Raw genomic sequence first — 21,489 nt, forward strand, 5'->3', positions numbered from 1 at the left:
GCAGAGAGACAGAGACTGAAGGTGCCACAGAGCCTTGTGGATAGGGCCGGGCAGGAGGAGCAGGGTGAATCCGGGCCCCAGAGAACCTCTTCCTGCCCCAAGATGGTGTCAAGAGAAGGTGGGAGGCAGTGGAGGTCCCAGCACAACTGTCCGACCTTCGGTTTATACCTTCAGGGTTAGAAAGGAGCCCAGAAGTCACCAGGGTGGGCACGAGGCTGGCCCAGAACCCCCCTCCAGCTGCTCCTGAGCCCCCCCCTCAGCCTCAGCTTGAAGCCCACCCTCCTTGTCCCCAGCAGCCCACTCTGACAGGGGCCATGTGAGAACCCGGCCCAAGCCAGCCAGCCCATCTGTGTCTTTGTAAGCAGGTGCTGAGGGCCACAGAGAGATTCCCTGAGCACGGGCCCCAGCTCGCTCTGCCCCAGGCCTTCTACTGCCTGACATTCTTTGGGAGGCAGCTACTCTGTGGCTGATCCAAATCAGGCCCACGAGTTGGCTCACAGCACCTCTCATGCATCAGGGTGTGCCCTGAGCTCAGCGAAGCTCAGCCTCTCGCCCCGCTTGGCCTACATCACACCCCCGAAACACACCTCTGGGACCTGCTCTGCCTTTGGGGCTAGTGGAGAAGCCTCTGTCTGTGTATGTGTGTGTATGTGTGTGCTTGTGCGTGTGTGTGTGCATCTGCGTATGCACGTGTGTATGTGCCCGTGTGTGAACATGTCAGCGTGTGCATGCGTGTACACGTATGTCCACACGTGTGGTCACATGTGCACGCGTGTGCATGTGTGCGGTTGTGCGTGCGTGTGCACACATGTGTATGTGTTTGCGCGTGCGTGCATGCATGCACACGCCACCCTGGACAAGGGGAGGGTGTCCTTGCCCACAGGCTGGCTCAGGGAAGGCGTCGTGGTGGAGGTGGCCTGGGTGGTGTCTTTTAAAGGACAGTGAGGGGACTTTGGAGGGGGAAGGAGGATGTCCCAGGCAGAGGTCATCACAGGGGCCATGGTCCACATGGACAGGACCAAGTGCCCAGGGCCGGAGACTCAGGCAGGGGAGGATGGAGGATACGGCTGCTAAGGTCAAAGGCATGCCATCTCTCCGCTGTGCTTCCACTTTTGCCCCCCACAGCCATTCAGAGCAGTCCTTCCCCAGATCGTCTCCTCAGTACACCCTCATCTGTTCCCTTTCAGGTCTTCCTCGCTGTGGCGAATCTGGAGCCCAAAGACAAGGGTCAGCAGGAGCTCTCGGTCATTTACAAATGGAGCCCCAGAAAGCTCAAGTTTGTCACCTACCAGAGGATTGTCACTCACAGCGCCAGGGACTGGGAGGCCTTTGAAATCGCAGGGGAGTCCTTTCTGGCCGTGGCCAACCACCGCCAAGGTAGGGAGGGAGGCCTTGGGAAAAGCCCTGAGCCCCGGCCACTGCCTGCCTTGCCTAATGAGAGCTGAAAGGAGCCTCTGAGACCGTGCAAATAGAAACGCCAAGAAAAGTATGCATTTATAGAGTGCCTACTGTGTGCCTGGGGAATGTTCTAAGCAATTAATCCTCTTACTGGATCCTCACAAGGACCCTAAGAGGCAGGTGCTAGCATGATCCTCATTTTACAGATGAGGTAATTGAGGCAGACAGAAGTTAAGTGACTTTCCCAGAGTCATACAGCTAGGAAGTGTCTGAGGCTGGATTTGAACTCAGAAGTTCCTGACTCCTGCCCAGCACCTTATCCACTGAACCACCCGACTGCTCCCTCTTTTTATAGATGAGGAAATGAAGGCCCCAAGACTGCAAAGTGACTCTCTTGAGGTCCTACGCCACGTTCTTTTGCCTAGAGGAAAGAAGTCTTGGGGATGGGGTCAGGGAAGTGTAAAGAGATGACTTCCAGTAGCACCTGGAAGGGCTGCCCTGTGGAAGGGGCATCAGCTCCCCCCTGCTCGGGGGCAGGATGCCCTTCCTGACCCTCAGCACTGTCCCAAAGAGGGGAGGGTCTCCCCCTTCCTGGAAGGCTTCAAACAGAGCCCGCAGACCTGCATAGTGGGATGAGTCCAGGGAGTCTGTGGTCCTGGGGAAAGTGCCAGGACCCAGCATGGGAGCCCACCCCCTTGTCATATTGTCAAAAACACGCGGTATCGCCTGAGGGAACAATGCAGCTGCCTCTGGCCTCAGTCCAGGTCAGGACATTCTAAAATGCGGGGAGAAGGGGGCGGGGGGCTGAGCTAAACTGAACAGCAACCTCTTGCTGAGGAAACTGAGGCACTCATTAATGCGCATTCCCACTCGGCTCAATCCTGGTTGTATGAAGCACCCTCAAGGGGCTTCCCTTCTGGGGGAGGGGCACATGTGGTTATAAGATGAAGAAACTTGAGGAAAGATAGAACACTGCCTGATGTGGGGGGAGGCCAGGGAGAACTTCCCAGAGGAGGTGATTCTAGAGCCCAGCCTCTAAGGGAAAGGAGGGAAGAACATGGTCGGGTGGGGCCAGTGAGATGGAGGGGACCTGGCCGTGGGCCCTCCCAGAGAGCTGGGGTGAAGTGGAGCGGCCGCACCCCCACACCTCCCCTGCGAGTGCTGTTCCCCAGCGCCCTCCTTCCATGCCTTCCCTTCTCTTTCCTGCCAGGGGACAACCACAACATTGACAGCGTCATCTACAAGTGGAACCCGAGATCGGGGCAGTTCGAAGCCAACCAGACCCTGGCGACCTCGGGCGCTTATGACTGGGAGTTCTTCACTGTCGGGCCCTACTCATTTCTGGCTGTGGCCAACACGTTTAACGGCACATCCACCAAGGTGTTTTCTCACATGTATGTCTGGCTCCTCGGCTCCTTTCAGCTCTTCCAGTCTTTCCTGGTAAGGAGACAGAAGGCGGCACAGACTGACCTGGTCACATCCCCATCCCTGGATCCCCTCGGGTAGACTTTGTGCCTTGGCCTTTATTGGGCCCTAGGGAGGCCAGACACGCCCCTGGCTAACCCAGCTTGGAGTTAAATCCAGGGGGGAGTCCACCTCAGCTTTGGTGGGGACCGGAGGGCTTTCTGTCACTTTCCATTCCTGTTGGGCACCGATGGCTCTTAGATCAGATAAAACTCGAGGGGCTAAGGAACCAGTTTCTACTTCCCACACCTCTGGGCTCTCCCAGTGCACGGAGTCCCCTTACAAGAATCCTTGCTACTGCTCCCTCTTCCTGGCAGGGTGGCCTGTCCAAGGGGCTGTGGAGCTGTGCTCCCACCAGAAATGCAGCCCTGACAGCCTTTGGCTTCACCCTCCTACTTCCCCATTGCCGCTGTCTTGGTTGGATGTAGAGTCATCAAGAAACAGACATTTCAATAGACCGAGAGCAAGAGAGCATTCCAGGAGAAACTGTAGATGTCTGTGATGTATGGTTTTAAAGTAGAGATTAAATTTAGCAAGGTAACAACAAAATTACCCTGTTCCCCTCCCTTTCTCGCCTTGTTTGCTTCTGTGTGTTTTTAAATGTTTTATTGGTGGTCTTTCCCTCCATCTCCATCACTACCCACTCACTTATACCCCCCACCCCCAGATAGAAGCCATGCCTTGTAACCCATAGGTATAGTCAAGCCAACAAATCAGCCCCCTGGCCTCAGTGTCCCATTCTGCGCCTTGGGGCCAGCCCCACTCTGCCAGGTTCCATCTGCGGACCCCTGAGGGATTTGCATGGCTCAGAGTCTGGCATCTTTCCCAGGTGTTTTCTCTTACATGATTCTGGGCATAATGAAGACTCTTATTCTGGGTTCTCTCAGTTCACTCTACATCGCACACACCTCCCTCATTTCTCTGAATTTGTCAAATTTGTCATGTCTCGTGGCACCGCCAAATGCCATTATACTCCTTCCCTCCATGGACGGGCACCCACCTTGTTTCCGGTTCTTTGCTACAAGAGAGCTGCTATCGATATTTTTGTGCGCGTGGGGCATTTCCCTGTCTTTGACCTTGTAGTTTACACTTCTGCTGCAAGTACATGCCTGTACCATCCATCCAAAGGTAGGTCCGGTTCAGTGACATAGAATCCAGATTGTTTTCCAGAATGGTGGAGCCACTTCACAGCCCCATCAGCTGTTTCCATCTCCCTCCCGACAATTGCTATCTTCCCTCTGGTCACCTACGCTGAGCTGGTGATAGGTGGCGCCTCAAAGTTGTTCCAATTCTCATTTCTCTCATTGGCAACTTGAAACATTTTTTCATATGGTTGTTGATAGCTGGGATTTCTTTATGGGAGAAGTGCCAGTTCATGTCCTTTGACCAGCGGAATACTTTTGTGATTTTATAATGTGACCTTTGCCAGAAAAATTTGCTATAAGTATTTCCCCAATTGTTTCCCTTCTAATTCTAACTGTATCTGTTTGGTTTATGCAAAAACTTTTCAATTTCAGGTCATTGAAATTGCTCGTTTTATCTTTTTATGACTCCCTCAGTCCTTTGCATCTGTCCATGTAATCATTATTTTTATCGTTAACATGGTCATAGTTGATAGTTTTCCGAATGTTGAAACAACCTTGCATTCCTAGTATAAATTCCAAGCTTGGTGTCTTCCAGAGCTGGGGTTCCACTGGTCTTGTTTTCAAGAATCTCAGCTCATCTTTATGCTGTGATGATGCAGCGGAATAGGACTTGGGAGGCGGGGCTGGGGAGAGGGAAGGGGCTGTCCATAGAGAAGCCTGTAGTCTATAGACTCTGATTTGTCTGACTTGTCGTTCTTGATGCCCTTAAAGAGTTTATATTTTAAGGCTTGCCCTGGCTTCCTGATTCTAAGTAATCCAGCCACGTCCCTGGGACTCAGCAACACAGGCATCTAGGTGACTTTCTTGGATCAGACTAAAGCAGAGACTTGGGATCTTTAGTCAATCCACAAGCATTTATTAAGCACCTAATGTGTGTCAGTCACTATGTGAGGCACGGGGGATTCAAAGACAAAAAAATGAGACAGTGCCTGCCCACAAGGAGCCCATGTTCTGTTAGAGGTAGGACAAGTAAAGTCCCGTTTGCTTCCTGTCCGTGTGGTTTGTGTATTGTGAGGTCACCTCCATGGTCAGTTTCAAGTGCGGATGACACATCTCCATTGCTGGACATCCCTGAATTGACTCACTCAGTCGCATAGGTCCGTGTGTGCTCGTGCGCGGGCCATGCACGTGCACATGCAGTCAGGGTTTTTCATGAGTCAGCAGACCTCAGGAGTCTAGACATGGGCATTCAACATGGGCATTCGTGGTCCCAGACTGCCGAAAGGGGAGCAGGTAGATTCCAGAAACGACAGACTAGTAGTTTTGATATCAACCCCAAGAAAAAAAAAATTAGGATATATTATTATGCAAATGGTTTGGAGGAATTTCTCAATCAATCATGGATTAAACATCTACTAGGATGTTTAAGCATGGATTAAACATCTACTAGGTGCCAAGCACGGTGCTAAGCACAGGGGACATAAGAAAAAACCCAACAGCCACCCTGGCCCTCAAGGGGCTTGCATTCTGATGGGGAGAGAGACAAAATGCATCTGCACACATACCTCATATGCAGATGCCTCCAGATGGAGGGCAAATGCACAGGCAAAGGCTCTACTACTGAGGGAGACAGGAAGGGATGCCAGCACATAGTAGGTGCTTTTGCGCAATTATTGACTGACTGATTCCAGCAGAATATTCCAGAATTTCCAGGAGCCAGAACAGGTTCATTAAGAACACGCAGCACCCAATGAGCCTCCTCAGTGCTTTGGACTGTCTCGCTCACCTACGAATGACATACAGTGCTGTATCTGGCTTCCAGCAGGACATTTGGCAGAATCCCCCATAAAGTCCTTATGGATGAAATGAAGAAATATGTGCAATTCTGTGGAGCGGAGGAAAGAGCTGAATTTGGAGTCAGAGGGCCTGGGTTCAAATCCTGGCCCTGCAGTGAGCTTCCGAAAATATTTTCTCCACCCAGGACCCCCATTTTCTCATCTGCCAAATCAGAGGGTTGGACTCTAGAACCCCTTGGGCCTTTTCCAGGCCCTTGTGACTGAAGCCTGTGACGGATGGCTTTGCTTGGTCCTGCTCCATGTACCATTTTCCTATCGGGGGCATGTTCATCCAATCTGCGAATGGCAAGGCTCTGGCAAGCCTCCCTAATGCCTAGGCTGACAAAGTCCAGAATCCAGCAGGTCTCAGGAAGCACAATGAGGTCAGCTCAGATACACAAGCAAAGGGTGCTTCATGTGGAGAAACGTCAAGTCTTGTGTCAGGATGAGAAAAAAAGGTCCCATTGCACAGGCGTGGGATGAGGGAGCTGGAGGAAGGAGTGACTATGTTCTGCCTGTCTCCAGAAGGCATTGCCCCGATGGAGACACACCAGTGATGGGAAGGAATGACCGTCTGTCAGGAATGTTGGAGGCCTTTTCTCGCACGTCTCTGGCTCTTTGGGTCCTGGGACTGATCCAGTCTTAGGCCCGGGAAGGCACCCTTTAAATGGCCCCAGACCCATGAGATGTGGCCATGGGAGCCTTGGTCAGTGACATTCAGCGGCGAAGAAGGCAGAGTTGATCTTGGCTTTTGTCTCTTCCTTGTCCCTCTGCTCTGTGAAGGGCTCATGATGCCTGCTGAGCCTGCCAATCGCAGAGCTGACAGGCATTCATTAAGCTCCTCTGCGCCAGGCCCTGAAACGTGCCCCTAGATGGAAACAGCTCAACACTGGGCTCTCCCGGTGGAGGAGCGGCTGAGTCAGGCACTCTGTTTCCAACAGAGATGGCCCCAGGGACCTGGCCCTCAGCTCCTTCACTGCTGCTCGGTGCTGCAGCCAGGATCAGCTGTTCAGGGCTCGGGTCTCAGCCTGCCAGGAGATGTCCGACGTCATGGCGTAGCGGGAGGTGAGTGTGCCAGTCCCTCAACCTGCAGCATGGACCAGGGAAGACCCTCTCCTTCCTTAGGGACATGCTAGTGGGCCCCCTCTTTGGGCGTGGGTTGGGCTACATGTCCTGGGGTCCATTGTGCTCGGATTCTGTGAGTCAGAAGAGACCGCCTCCCGTCAGCCCATCGAGTGCCGCTGATAAGCAGGTGTGCGTGCCTCGCCGGGAGTTGTGTGATCATGTCTGTTCTCGTTATCACTGCTGCTACAGATTAGTTAATTCTTTACTGATGGCACCCTGAGTGCCAGCAAGCCACCGCTGGTTACTCTGCCAGGATCCTTTCCCGGCTGCTGCATGTCATGTTGCAGCTCTGCAGCCACCGATTCTGATGATCACTGGGCAGGCGCTGAGTAGATGAGAGTCTGGCGGGACCAGCCGGTAGGAAAGGGCTTTGGAGCTTCATCCTTTTTCTGGAGGCATCAAAAGGCAGGCTTATGGAGCTGGCTGGGGCTCTGGGTGTAGGGAGGAGGGCTTGAACGTCAGGGAGCCCACAGGGCCCATGCCTGGGGGCCACGGAGGTTTGACAGCTGGGGTGGGTCTGGGAAGGGAGTGATCAATGAAGTGTGAGGGCACCTGGCCGAGGAACAAGGTGTGGGAGGTGACTCAGAGCAGAGCAGGTCTGCTGCGTGGGGAGGCAGGAAGGCCAGGGGCGCTTTCGTTGGCGGTGTGGGAGGCTCGTCCATTCTCCTGAGGTAGGAAAGTCAGTGGTCTGAGGGAGGAGAGGGGAAGCGTGGTGCCAGCCCTCCCCCAGAGTCTTCCCATGTCATTCATGACTATAGATTTTGTCTCTTTTCCTTCAGTTTGCAGGGACCGTGGCTCAGGTGAACGAATGAATGAATGAATGAATGAACAAATGAATGGAAAAGCTTTTAATGAGACCTACTTGTGCCAGGTTCTGTGCTAAGTGCTGTTTTGTGCCTCAAGGAGCTTGTGTTCTAGGAGGGAGAGACAAAGCACATGGGGAGGGGTGGCCAAGGAGGGATGCTTTGGTGAGAAAGTCACACAGAGGGTAAGTGGATCCACAGGGTAGCAGATGCAGCCCCCTTTCCAATGGCAGTGTGGAGGAGAGGGTGGTGAGGGGAGAGGAGGCGCACCCATCTGCAGTTGGCCCGGCAGATCCAGCAGCCGCGAGAGGGGTGCGCCACGGCCCCGGGGGCCCCTGGGAGCACTCAGGGCAGATGACCTTGGGATGCTCAGGCTGGGACCTGATCTAAGCTGGGATCCCTGTTGGGTTCCAGGGTATCTTTCCTCGCGTGCAGTGGACCGAATGTCTCGATTGTCTAGGGAGGGCAGAGCTCTGGCCTCTGGATGTGGAAGGAAGTGAGAGGTAGAACAGCAATGCCCACTGCTCCCCCAGATCACCTTCGGCATGACAGCATTCATATAGCTCTGCAAAGCACTTTAGAATTATTTTCTCCTTTGATCTGTACCACAGCCTTGGGAGGGCAGTGCTGTTATGATTCCCATTTTACAGATGAGGAAACGGAGGCAAGCAGATGTTAAGTGACTTGCCCAGGATCACATGGCTAGTAAGTGTCTGAGGCTGGATTTGAACTCAGGTCTCCCTGACTCCAGGCCCAGCCCAAAGTGAGCAAGAACCGCCCCAAGCAGGTTTGCCTGGAGACTGCATTATCTCTTCCCTAATCAAGTCCATCACAAGGATGGACAGTCGGACCCTGGGGATCCTGGGGCACCCCTCCTGTTTAGGGCATTGTGCCTGTGTGTCTGGGGAAGCAGGCCCAGCTTACCTCAATGCTACCAGGGCCCTGAGCTTATCCTTCCAGACCCTCTGGTCACCTGCCCCAACTATGACTTCTCTGACACTTGCTGGACCCCTTCTGAGAGGGTCCGTGGCCCAAACATTGATGACCCCGGAGCCTCCCAGGAAAGGAGCCTCCCAAGTTGCCCCCTGGACCCCTGACCCACAGACTCCTGAGAGTGCCCTCCATGGCAGCCTGGGGATGGGGCCCTGGAGGAGGGTGCTAGGGGACGGTGGGGAAGGGTCAGGCCTGAGGAGGGAGGATGGTGAGGCAGGCAGGAACAAAGGGAGGGTCTGGAGGTTGAGGGGAGAACAAGGAAGGGAGTTAGGGGAGGGAGGAAGTTCAGAGTTCTGGCTCCTGGGCATGGTTCTGGCTGACCTGCCCCCCTGTGTGTGGCTGAGGTCAAGGGGAGCTCAGGAGGGCTTTCTAGGGGGTGTCTGAGCACTTAGGGGAGTCTTCAAGGCTGAGGGCAAGGCCTGGGGTGCAGAGGAAGCCTGGGCACCCCTGGGAGCCCCTGGAAGCAGGGAGAGGGCCACCTCGGAGGTACAGTGCAGAGTAAAGAGGAAAGAACCAGCCCATTGCTTGGATTGTGAGAGAAGGCGCTCCAGGCCCAAAGGAAGGGGCCAGGGCTGCTCGGTCAGCAGTGGGCGTCCTCCCTGAGCGTGAGAGTAGAGATGGAAGCACTGGGAGAGGAGGAAAGGGAGCCTCAAAGCACCTGAGGGTTCCACCCAGAGCTGGGAGGGCCTGTGGCCACAAGGCCTGCAGGGAAAGAGTGTGGATCCCTGGGGCAGGAAGGCCTGGTTCAGTGTGGGATGGCCTGTTCTTGTCAAGAGCCCATGAAGGTAAAACCGCAGCCTCAATAGAGACAGAATCAGGCTAGGAGAAGACAGAGAAGATGAGGCTGCCAGGGCATTCTCCCCTCAGGGCCCCCAACCACCTCTCTGAGGTCCTCTGCTGAAAACAAGCTCTCACCAAAGTCAGTTACACAGACACACAGGGAGCGCCTGCTGTGTGCACAGCTGGGCCAGCCTGACCCATGACCCCCAAGTCCTGAGGCAGTGGGACACCCCACAGACACACAGGGAGCGCCTGCTGTGTGCACAGCTGGGCCAGCCCAACCCATGACCATGAGGCAGCGGGATGCCCCATGTGTCTCTGACTGTGGCTCTGCCAGACACAGCAGGAATGTCTTTTAAAACTCTGAAGAATTTAGTGACTTTTTGTCCCCATCCCGACCCACACTGGGGCAGGGGAAGGTGGGAGTGTTGGTGAGGGGCACCCTGGGGAGGAGCCAACTGCCCCATTGACCAGTCCTGGCCCTCACAGGCTCTCCCCTCCAGCCGCCCTCAGCCGGCCTGGAAGCTGCGCCTCTCTAACTGATGCTTCTCAGGGAGGATGAATGTGGGAGAGGAAGCTGCGCCTGGGAAGGCCTGGAGGCCTGGCCACAGATTATGCTCCCCTCGCCTGCATTCGCACAGGCACATGTGTGCATGCATGCATACATGTATGCTCACACACCTGTGTAGACAAGCACATGAGTGTCCAAAGCTCGCGGGCCACCCCACTGGGCTGTGGAAGGATTCAAAGGCACATCTGTGAGTTTTGTCTGGGTTGTTCCAGGATGTCAGGGACCAGAGACTGAAAGTAAAGTCATCTCGACCCCCTTGGCTTCTAGAGAGGGGAAACTGAGGCCCAGAAGTCAGTGAACTGACTAGGTCACATGGACAGAGTGCGACAGAGGCCATAATTGAAGCCATGCCCTCTGATCCCCAGGCCAAGCCTCCCCAAGTGGTCCTACACTGCTGTCTCCTGGGTCTTCTGTGGCCCGCAGAGCCCACCTGGCACAGAGCTGGGGGTTAACAAGGATGTATCTAAGAATGGCTGGCTAAGCCAGAACTCTGCTTGATTAGTGGGTCCACCATCTTGGCCCAAAGACAAGCAGGGCGGGGGTAGGCAGGGGATGGGCCCGGGGGGACAGTTCACCACTAGTCACAGTAGCAGTGCCTTAGGCCGGGGCTGGTCTGATGCCAGGCTCTTTGAGGAGCAGAGGCAATGTGGCCTGGGTACATCAGAAGCGGCGGGATTTCCCTACCAGCCAAGGATTTGGGGAAGCCGGATCCAGAGCCAGCTGGAAAGCCTTTGAATGCAGCCAAAGAAGAACGAGCGTGCTCTTGTCCTGGCTTGTGGGCATCCTGCTTGGTTCCCAGCCTGGGGGGAGGGTGAGCCTTTACCCTGTTGGGGCTCAGAAATGCCGAGGGGTCAGCTGCCTGGCTCCTTGTGGACCTGCCGTCAGGTCCAGCTTGCCTCAGCGTATGGAGGGCACTTCACCCCCTCCATCCACCTGCCTTCCAGCACCCTCAAGAGAACCCTCTGTGGACTGAGCTTGGCAAAGGGTGGGCAGCTAGCCACGCCCCGGTGAGCGGTCCTCCACCACCACCAGTTGGCCCCTGTCTCACTCACCCCCAGCCAGCCTGCCGTTCTCCTGTCAGGGAAGGGCTGCCAGTGGAGATCTCCTCATCCCAGGCAGACATCCTGCTTTTCTCAGAGCCTTGGGAAAGCAGACTTCCTCCCTGGGGAATTCCAGGCTACTTGAAGAGGATTTTTCCTTCCCCTGAGGACATGGGAGCTTCCATCCCACCCTGCTCCACCTGCCAACCTCAGGAGTGGCAGCTTCAGGGCTTGGCTGGAGCCTCTGGTTGAAACTGGTCCGGGCAGGGAGTCCTTGGCAAGCTGGGAGCGAGCCTGTCTCTCCATGATCTGGCGAATGATTAATGGACTTTGGATTGCCCAGAGGGACCTGTGGTCATCCAGGCCCAAAAGGACCATGGCCCCCTCTGCTGGGCACACAGAGACCCTCAGCTCCCCAGCCCTCAGCCCTGGAAAGCTTTCCATTTTATTCTGTTTTCTATCAGGTAAACGTCTCAGGGCATGGAGATGAAAAAGGGTAGACCAAGGCCATGGCCGGTGCGGTCAGGTCCAGGAGGGACATCTACCCCCGACATGATCAAGGCTCAGGTTCTCAGGTGTGCTGCAGCTGTTGGGTCCCCATCTGGGAGGAAGGGCCAAGGCTTCCCAGGAGGTAGCACAGACTGGGCCCAGGAACTCCTGAGGCCTGGCAAAGGTCTCTGGCCACCAGGACAGGTCACCCAAGGTTGACAGGGCCTCCTGAGCTGCTGCCCTCCTGGCTGCAGCTGCCAAGCCAGCAGTTCTTTACCAGAAGATGAAGGAGAGCCCTGGGTATAACCTGGTGCCAGGCAGAGATGCCAATGCCCTCACTGGGCAACCACAGACTCTGCTCTTCCTCTCCTCAATCAGCTGGCTTGCCACCTTCTCTGATGTCCTGGGGCTGAGGGCCCTCACTTTCTGGAGACTCACAGCTGCGGTGACCCAGAGGCTGCTTCAGGCTGCCCACATGGTGGGCATGTGCAGGCTGCAGGGTGTTACTAGGAAAGTCAGGGACATCAACAGATGTCCCATGGGTGACTGGGAAAAAACTGGACAGGTCACATAGTGAGCCCAAGGGACAACAGAGGGCTCCCCTGAGGGAGCCCCATGGCAAGATTGTGGAGGAGGCTCCAGTGTGCTACATGGCCACTGTGAAAAGACATGGACAAAAGCTGCTGGGGCTGGGCAGGCACAGACGGGCTGCAACCTGCATCACTGGAGGGAAGACCCACACTGGGAGATCACCGGCACCCCCTGGAGGAGGATTGGGGAATCGCTCCCCGTGCCCCATCATCCCTCCTTTCTGCATCTGCCTGGTCTGCCCCTAGTCTTGTAGAGATGGAGGTGCCAACTCTCACCTTTTCTGCTTTTGTGCTTAGGACAGAGTTCCCTGACTCATTGGCCATGGAAGGATTAGGGGTTTCGATGACCCTGACAGCCCGTCGCTGCTGCTTCAGGGAGTGGGGTGGGCATGGAATTTCCCCTGGGATAAAGGGGCTCAGGGAAATTCCCAAGCCAGATAGAGGGGATGAAGCCTGTCTTCTGGCCCTGAATCTCTCACTGCACAGCTAAGTACTTTTGTTGCGTGCCAGATTTAACATTCATGTTTTGAGTGGAAATACGACCAGTGTGTGTTCCGACGGAGCTCTCTGCTCATACCTCCCAGATCCCTCAGCCTCTGCAGAATAGAGGGTGGATGCCATTGGCCTCAGAGACCCAGCTCTGAGACTGCCATGGTTCCCCCTTCCCAGAGGGGTGCCCCAAGACCATCCCCGGCAGAGCCCAGGGCAGAGCCTTGGGGCAGGCCTCAGAAACCACCGAGCACCACCAGGGGGCGTCTGGATTCCTTGGGCTCCATTTTCCCTTCTCCACTCTGGAAGAGTAAATGCTGTACACCATTGTGTGAGCTGGTTGTGCTATCTCACCCAGATGGCTGAAGCGTCTTTCTTTGGGGGAAAAGGTTAAGTGTCTTGTTTGGTCACAGGGCACCTCGAGCTCTTGGGCCTCTGACTTTCGGGGGAAAGCAGTCCAGCCATTGGACATTTCTTTATCTCAGTTTGCCCAGCTTTAAAATGGGGAGAAATCTTTCCTGCCAAAAATTACTGTACATAGGACATCTCTTTGTCACAAACCAAATTTCCCATTTCCTATCTCTGGGAGAGACCCTCCCTAGCGTCAGTGTGTTCTGGCCACATCAGGAACATCACTCAGGCTGGTGCTTGTGATTACGGGAGTGCTCTGTTTGTGGGGGACGCTGACACTTGGAATGCCCAGGAAACCCGCCTTGCCAAAGTCCTGAGGGTGGCCAGCCAGTCAGTCAGTGAACCAGCGTTGGGTGCTCAGAGATCAGAGACTGAAACTGTTGACCGCCTTAGTGAGCAGAGGCTTCATTGTTTACTGGGGTCACGCATTTTGTTTTCCACCAGTGACCACAGTGGAAGAAGGCAGCGCCCTGTTGTGGAAAATAGGCCCGGCGGCTCTAACCCCAGAGGCAAGGAGAGAATACCCTCTGTAGCTAGGGAAAGGAAATGGGTTATTTTTCCCCCTAAGTTTTTTCTTTCCAGAATACACAGGCTTTGGAGCTGGGTGGGACTTTGGTCCAGTCTGCTCCCTTTACAGGGGAGGAGACTGAGGCTTGGGGGGGGCTAGGTAATTTGTCTAAAATCTCACGAGTGGCTGAGCTGGGATGCACATGGCCCCTCTGACTGTGCCCAGAGTCCTCTGGAATCATGCTTGTTTCTTGAGTCTTGATGGCTCCCCCCGGGCTCCAATGCTCTGTCTCCTCTGGCTTTAGCTCTGTGGTATTAGGATGGCTATGGGTGGGACAAGGAGTCCCTACAACCCCCAAAAGATGAAGGGTGGGGTCCAGAGAGCTCAAGACTCAACAGAGGTCCCCAGCTGAGACCTCTCCCCAGAGAGACGTCCTCTCTACTTCAGCTGACAGTAAGGAGCAAGGGGGAGGCAGGAGCTCAGTGTCTAGGGAGACCCCCACTGTCAAATTGTCCTGGGTGTCAGTGTGAGCCTCGGTAAGGCACAGATGTGGACTCCGAGGGAGCTGGGGCAATGAGCCTCATCTCAGTGTGGGCAGGAGAGCCCGTGGCTGGCAAGCCCCGACCCTTCCATGCAGCTGTGGAGTAACGAATGTCCTATGCTCAGAGCATGTATGAGGACAGGTGAGGCAGGCCTGTCTCACCTTAGATGGCCATGCCCACCTCCTCCTGCCTTGCCGAGGCCACTCTCCTTCCATGGGGTTCCAAGAGCACCCCTTGGGGGCCATGGGAAGGCTTCTACACCCCTCATTATTGTGTCCAGTCCCTTCATGGTATCTTCTCGTTTCACCCTAGACCTTCGGGGCTGCAGACTGGGAAGTCTTCCACATTGGGGAGCGGCTCTTCCTTGCTGTGGCCAACAGTCACAGCTACGACAGTGAAGCTCGGGTGCAGAATAATTCCTACACTATCAACTCGGTCATCTATGAGCTGAACGTCACTGCCCAGATGTTTGTCAAGTTCCAAGACATTCCCACCTACAGGCAGGTACCCGTTAGGTGTGGCCTGTGGAGTGGACCAGGGTCAGGGGACAGACTGGTCCCAAACAGTGATCTGGGGGCTGGAAGGAGCAGTTTCCTGCTGGAACAAAACTGGGGGGGGTTCGAGTCAGCAGCTGAGGGCAGAGGGGCAGTCACACACCCAGCCCCGGCCCTCACCCCTGTGGAGGCCTAAGGGGGCAGACAAGATGACAGCCTGGGCTGGGGGAAGCCTATGAGACGGCGGGCATCATGGGGTGGCAGGGCTCACCCTGTGGTCAGGAGAACGGAGGGGGTAACCAGATTGTATTGTCACACTCACATCTGTCTGACATAGAGAGAATATGCCCTGAGGAAGGATCCTGGAGCCCCCCCCCCATATCTGGACCAGCAAGTTCATTTGTATAAAGCCCTCCCAGCTCAGGAAACTCCTCTACCCATGCAGGTTGGCACCTGCTCTGGAACTCACAATCTCAGGGGCTCGCTATGACTACTCCAGGGCTGCTCGCCAGCAGGGAACAGAGGTCACAGCAGCCCAGGCATTGCTGAGTCCAAGATCAGCTCTCTGGCTACTCTTCCACATCACCTCCCTGGTCCACGAACCTCCCAAACCCAAGTCTACTCATTACCTAGTTCTTGGGCATGTCTCTTGGAGCTGCCCTGCCATGGACACGATTAGATGCCTAAGATTCAAGGGGTGGGTGAGCCTGGACTAGACCCATCCCTTCTTGCTGTTTTTTGTTCCATGGTCCTGGGCAGGGGACACCCAATGTTGCCTTTCTGCAACAGAGTCCCCCAAACCTCATGGTGCCCTGCCCTGGAGATCCTGCCAATGCGGCCTCGGTCATTTCAGGAATGAATCAGGTCTGTGATGGCGATGTGGCCACAGGATGAAAGGGATTGTGGCCTATCTGTCCCTTCTTGTGAAATTATTCTGGGGATCTTGGTGGCTCCTGGCTACTAACCTCGCCCTGGCAGGACCCGCCAGTGGAAACCTCTGTTGGGAGGGATGGACGAATAAGACAGATATGGATCCCTGGTCTCCCTCTTTGGGTCTGCAAAAAAGCCAGGCCAGGAGTCAAAGTGCAGGACCAACACTGACCAGCTGGCCTCTATCCCAGCTACCCTGGGCAGTTTGGGGTTTTCCCATGGTGAAAGATACATGCCTTTGGAGATTGTGGGGTGTTTCCTAATTTGTCAACTGGTAGAACCCTTTGACCCACCCATCCAGTGACTTACTTGGGCCCCATCCAAGACCATCCCAAGCCATCTCATTAATCTGCTCCTGTGATTGTCCTGGGTGTGAGTCTCTCAGGGGGTCTGCATCCCTCAGTGGGTGTGCATCCAAATCAGCAGTTCCTGTGTTTTCATATGCACACACTGCTAAGCTCTAGCCATTCAGGATTGAGGCTCAGGAGCTACCGTCCTGGCCCAGGTGAGGCTGTCCAAGTCCTCAGGGCACACCTACCTGTGCCTCAGATGGCCTGGCTGATGGCCTACTGCAGCTAACCCTTTCCAGAGGCTCCTGTCCCCATCACAGGGGGCCAGGAAATCCAGGTGTGCTGGGCCCCAGCCCCAGGTGTGCATCCCTAGGTGACTTGGGGCTTAAGCCAGCTGAAATGCCTTGTACTTTACCACAGGACTCAGACCTTCCAACAATGGAATTAGGAATTTCCTTAGGAATTTGTTGGCTCAGAATAATGCACCTGGGGAGGGGTTGCTCTGAGAGCTTTCTACACTAACCCTGCCCTATACTCTCTCTGCAGTGCTCTGGACTGGGAGTTTTTCTCTGTGGGAGAAGATTACTTCCTGGTGGTAGCAAACTCCTTTGATGGGGAGTCCTTTTCAGTGAACAGTATTATATACAGGTATTCTACCCGTATCCCTACCCCACCTCCCCTCACACATACTGTGGCCCGCTGGACTCTCAAGGTCCATCTTCTGACCTTTTCCACCCCCACCAGCCAGCAGGCTCTCCCTGATGAGTTCAGAGCACTTGGCAGCCCCTGGGGAGTGGTCGAGGCGGGGGAGGCCTCTGACTGGGCTCCTTACTCTGAGCTCTGAGTGGAATCTTGGGCAGAAGGAACAGGGGGCCTTTGGGGCCCTGCCCCCGCCAAGCACTGACCCACGGATCCAGAGACGGTCCTGTGGTTATTGCCAGGGGAGGGGTGACAGGAGGGCAGCCCTGATGACCAGCTCCCTAGGGCCACCACCATCCTCTACAGTTGTGATCAGGGAGGAGACATCCATGGGCACGAGTCAAGTTCCAGAGAGGAGAGCCGGTTTCTCAGGGCTCACCTGCTGGTAAAAGCTGGGCTTGTGGCCAGAAGGACAAGAGTAGGGGTGGAGGAGTGTCCTCCACACACCTGCCTTGCCACTCTCCCTTCCCCGGTATCTTTGGTCCTTCTATGGCCACTCACCTTCTTAGAGCATGTGAATGGTGCTGTGTGCTCAGCTGCCATATGAGGCAGGTAATGCTGGCAGGTGAGGACACTGAGAATCCAAGAGGGGAAAGGATCTGTCTAAGCTCAGGCAGCTGGAAAGGGGTGGAGTCTGGGCTGGAAGTCACCTCGGACTTCCCCAGCAGAACACCTCCCCCAACATCCAGTGGCTAAGCTCTGGCTCTTCCGATGGCTTGCGTCGTTGGCATGTTGGTGGCTGACATGGCAGCTGAGGTGGGAGGAGGGAACAAGCATTTATTAAGATCGTTATTAATATTAATTATTATAAATGTTATGTAACATGTCAATATTAATTACAATTGTTAATAAGCGTCAGGAACTGTGCGTTTGATCCTCACACAACCCTACCAGCTAAGTGCTAGGTGGGAATGGAGATAGAGCTTTGCAATCCAGCTTGGTTTCCATGGACTTTATTAAGGGCCTATCATGTCCAAAGCCCTCTAGATACAGAGACCCAAACACAGCAGCCCTGGCCCTCTGGGAGCTGACCTTCTCCTGGGCTGGCACATCATGTGACAGATAATGGAAAAGAAAATGTGTATGAAGTAAATGCAAATTAATTAGGGGCTGAGGTCTCAATAACTGGGGGACGTAGAGGGGTGGGCAGGAAAGACCTCGTGTGGGAGATGTCATCAAAGTTGAGCTCGCTGGGAGCCAAGGACCCAAGAGACACAGGGGAGTAGAGGGGCTTGGGAGGTAATTAGGGAAGGATGCAGAGGGTTGGCGGCTGTTTGGGCAAATGGGTCATGATCTAAGACTCCACTTTCTAAAGTCAACATAGAATGGGTGGGCGCTGGAGAAGACATCCCTTGGGCAAGCTTCTTCATGGTGATCAGAGCCACTGAGTGCCACCTCTCACCCCAGGCCATCTGTGAGGAAGGGGAAGCGGCCTTCTTGTCCAGCAGCCTGTGCCGATGGAGCCCACTGCCCATCCATGGCCACCAATTCCAGCAGGGTCCTCCATGCTGCCTGGCAATGCTTCCTGGCTTCCCTGGCTGCCTCCCTGCCCACTGTTCTCTTCTCCCCTTAAGCATCTGTGCCTTACTTCTCAGCAGAAGTTGGCATGGTGGCTGTTACCAAGACAGAAGTCACTTGTCCTGAGCTCACCCTTCTCTCTGAGCCTGCGCCTCAGCCCCAAACAGCATTGCCTGTGCTTGATCCAGGCTTGGGGAAGTGTTGGCCAATTCTTCTCCGTGTGCCTTGATCCTCCCATGTCCTCCAGGAGCTCAGCCCTTTGATCATGTTTCTCCCTTTTTCATCTTCAGTCTCATTTATCCGCGGGCTTCTTTCCTGCTGCCAGCAAACATGATCGGATTTCTCCCCTCTGAAAAGCCTCTGCTGGACTGTGCCATCACCTCAAGCTCTTGTCCTGTACCCTTCCTCCTTTTCACTGCCAAGCTCTGAAGCACAGACAGCCAGGTAGATGGCCTCCACTTCCTCATCTCCCAATCATGTCTTAACTCCTAACCATCTGGCTCACAGACCTGCCACAACTCCAGTGACCGATGACCTCTCAACTGCCAAATCTAATGACCTTTTCTCCATCCTCATCCTTCTTGATGTCTCTGCAGCCTTTGACACTGTGAACCACACTCTCCTCTTAGACCCTCTCTCCCTTCTGGGTTTTCATGGCGCTGCTCTCTCCTGGTTCCCCTCATGCCTGTCTGGCCCCTCTTTCTCAGTTTCCTTGGATGGACCTTCATCCATCTCCTGCCTCTTATGTATGAATGTACCACAAGCCTCTGTTCTGAGGACTTCTCTATCTTTCCTTCTCTCTGTGTCTCTCTCTCTCTCAACACTATCAGGTCTTTGTCTCTTTCTGTCTCTGTGTCTTTCAACACTATTGTGTCTCTGCCTTTATCTTTGTTTTTTTTTCTCTCTCTATCTTTCCCTCTGTCTCTGTCTCTCTTTATCTTTTTCTATTTTTTTCTCTCTCTGTCTCTGTCCCTCTCAACGCTATCAGGTTTCTGTCTCTATCTTTTTCTCTGTCTCTGTTTCTCTCTATCTCTTTCCATCTTTTCCTCTGTCTCTCTCAACACTATCAGGTTTCTGTCTCTACCTTTTTCTATCTCTATCTTTCTCTCTCCTCTGTCTTTCTCTCTGTTTCTCTCTAGCTTTTCTTCTGTCTCTGTCTCTTTCTATCTTTCTCTCTGTCTCTCTCAGCACTATCAGGTCTCTGTCTCTCTCAGCACTATTAAGTCTCTGTATCTCTATCTCTATCTTTCTTCCCCTCAGGGTCACACTCAGTCATCCTCAGCTCATCTCTCTCCTTTTCTCTACATTTCTCAAGTGCCCAGCCTCTCTCTTATTCTCCCCTTCTCTCCATTTACATGGCCACCACCCTAGTTCAAGCCCTCCCCCCTCCTCACCTCAGCTGCTACAATGGCCCTTCCTGGGGCCATTTGGTTGCACACTGCCCCCTCATCCATCTTCCTCCCAGCTGCCATATTGACTTCCCAAAGCACAAGTCTATGTTAGTGCCCTGCTCAAGAAGCTCCCATAGCTCCCTATTGCTTGTAGGATACAATGCAAACTCCTCTGTTTGACACTTCACGTCCTTCCCAATGTGTCTTCAATTGATCCTCCCAGATCTTTCCAAACTAACTTCCCTCCCCCTCCCATATTCTGTGTTCCAGTCAACCCAGGCTCGTTGGAGTTCCTTGTATATAACATTCCATCTCTAGTCTCCATGCCTTTGCCCAGGCTGTGCCCTATGCTTGGAATGTTCTTTGCCTCCTCCTCTTAGGGTTCCTCCTTCCCTGAAAGACTGCTCAAGCGCTCTCTCTTGCAAGAGGCTGGTCCTATCTTCCCTGAAGTTACTTTGTATTTATGTGGTATTGATTAATTCCTGAACACAATGTATGCTCCTTGCAGGCAGGGCCTGTTTGTCATCATACCCCCAGGAAGCCTAGGAGGCATTCAGGACAAACAGTTGGAATGGAATGGAATTCTCCCTTTGGGGTGACCTTTGGGCCAATGAGATTGTCCCCATACCAACAAGCCCTCTGAAAACATAAGCAGCCCGTCAGATCCATAAGCACTGGTTAAGCAACTACTGCATACCAGGAACTGGGCTGAGTGTGGGAGGCAGCTCACTAAGAACTCACAATCAAATGGGGGAGACAGCATGTGTAGACCGGGAGTGGAGAACCAGGCCCTCGAGTGCGGCCTTTTAACTGAATCCAAACTGCACAGAACAAATCTCTTCAATAAAAGGATTGTTCTGTAAAACTTGGACTCAGTCAAAAGGCCTCACCTGAGGACCTAGAAGGCCACATGTGGCCTCGAGGCCACAGGTTCCCCACTCCTGGTGTAGACAAAATATAGACAGGGTAAGTTGGGAATCATCTCAGAGGGAAGACTGTAGCATTAAGCAGATCCTAAATCTAAACTGGTTGCCATACCCTGACACGTCTTTGCTATTGATTAATCACGTGTTCTGGGCAAAGTGCATACAACACACCAGGCGAACCCATCACAGCTAGCCACGATAGAGCTTGCTCATCGGGGACTCATGCTCTGTCCTTGAACCCTCAGCAATATAGACCTGGCCCCTGCACCGCCCCCAGAAGTAGGAAGGCCTGGGGAAGGGGATGGAATTGGCCAGAACTCAAGTCCCCCCTTGGTGACTCTGTAGGGGTGTGAGCTAGAGTCCCTGGATGTCAATATGGTGGTCCCTGGCTCCCTTTGAGCTCTGATATTTGTGATTCAATCACGGAAGGACCAGACATAGCATGAGGATGAAGAGAGACTAAAGAAATGGAGGGCCTTTGGAGGTCATTTAGTCCATCCCCCCTTCTTGACAGGAAGAAACTGAGGCCTGGAGAGAGGAGGTGACCCAGGGATGAAGTGGCTGAGCCCCAACTTGAAGCCGGGTCCTCTGTCTCAGTGGGAAAGAGCAGATGGGCTCAGTCCAAGACTGCCTTCCCCTTGACCCCCAGTTCAGTGGCAAGTGCCCACAGGGCAGGGCCTGACCCCCCCCCTCCTCTTGTAGGTGGCAAGGCTATGAAGGTTTCGTGGCTGTTCACCACCTCCCCACCTTCGGCTGCAGGGACTGGGAAGCCTTCAACACAACCACAGGTTCCTACCTCATGTATTCCAGTGCAAAGGAGCCGCTCTCCCGGGTGCTGAGGCTGAAAATGAGCTGAGCCCCAGGGCCGCATCCAACCTTGCCTTGGCCTCTGCCACCTTCCCAGAAATAGCGGGGCCCGGTGGGGTCCAGCCCAGGCTAGCCCCACTAGGCTGGATGCGAGGTGACTCGGAAGGCTGCAAGGTGAGGGGTCACGTGGGCACAATCTGCCATCTACAGGACTCTCTGGGAAGATCGGATGCACGTGGGTGGGGGCGCGCTGCTCTGGAATTCCCCTCACACAAAGAAGACAACAGATTCTTTCCAGAGAGTCTTCCTGG

General features: G+C 54.3%; 1 protein-coding gene across 1 annotated transcript in view; it reads left to right on the plus strand.

Annotated features, from left to right (window-relative positions):
* The window catches only part of TSPEAR (thrombospondin type laminin G domain and EAR repeats), a 35,631-nt gene extending 14,404 nt beyond the window's left edge, over nt 1–21,227 (plus strand). The window contains exons 8-12 of the mRNA XM_027846447.1: nt 1,188–1,377; nt 2,609–2,838; nt 14,436–14,623; nt 16,384–16,485; nt 21,074–21,227. Coding sequence (XP_027702248.1) covers nt 1,188–1,377; nt 2,609–2,838; nt 14,436–14,623; nt 16,384–16,485; nt 21,074–21,227 — 864 coding nt within the window. The remainder of the gene's footprint in view (nt 1–1,187; nt 1,378–2,608; nt 2,839–14,435; nt 14,624–16,383; nt 16,486–21,073) is intronic.
* The last annotated feature ends 262 nt before the right edge of the window (nt 21,228–21,489 follow it).

Source organism: Vombatus ursinus, unplaced genomic scaffold, assembly GCF_900497805.2.
Source record: "Vombatus ursinus unplaced genomic scaffold, bare-nosed wombat genome assembly UNPS02015165.1, whole genome shotgun sequence".
In the NCBI taxonomy this organism is placed as follows: Eukaryota; Metazoa; Chordata; class Mammalia; order Diprotodontia; family Vombatidae; genus Vombatus; species Vombatus ursinus.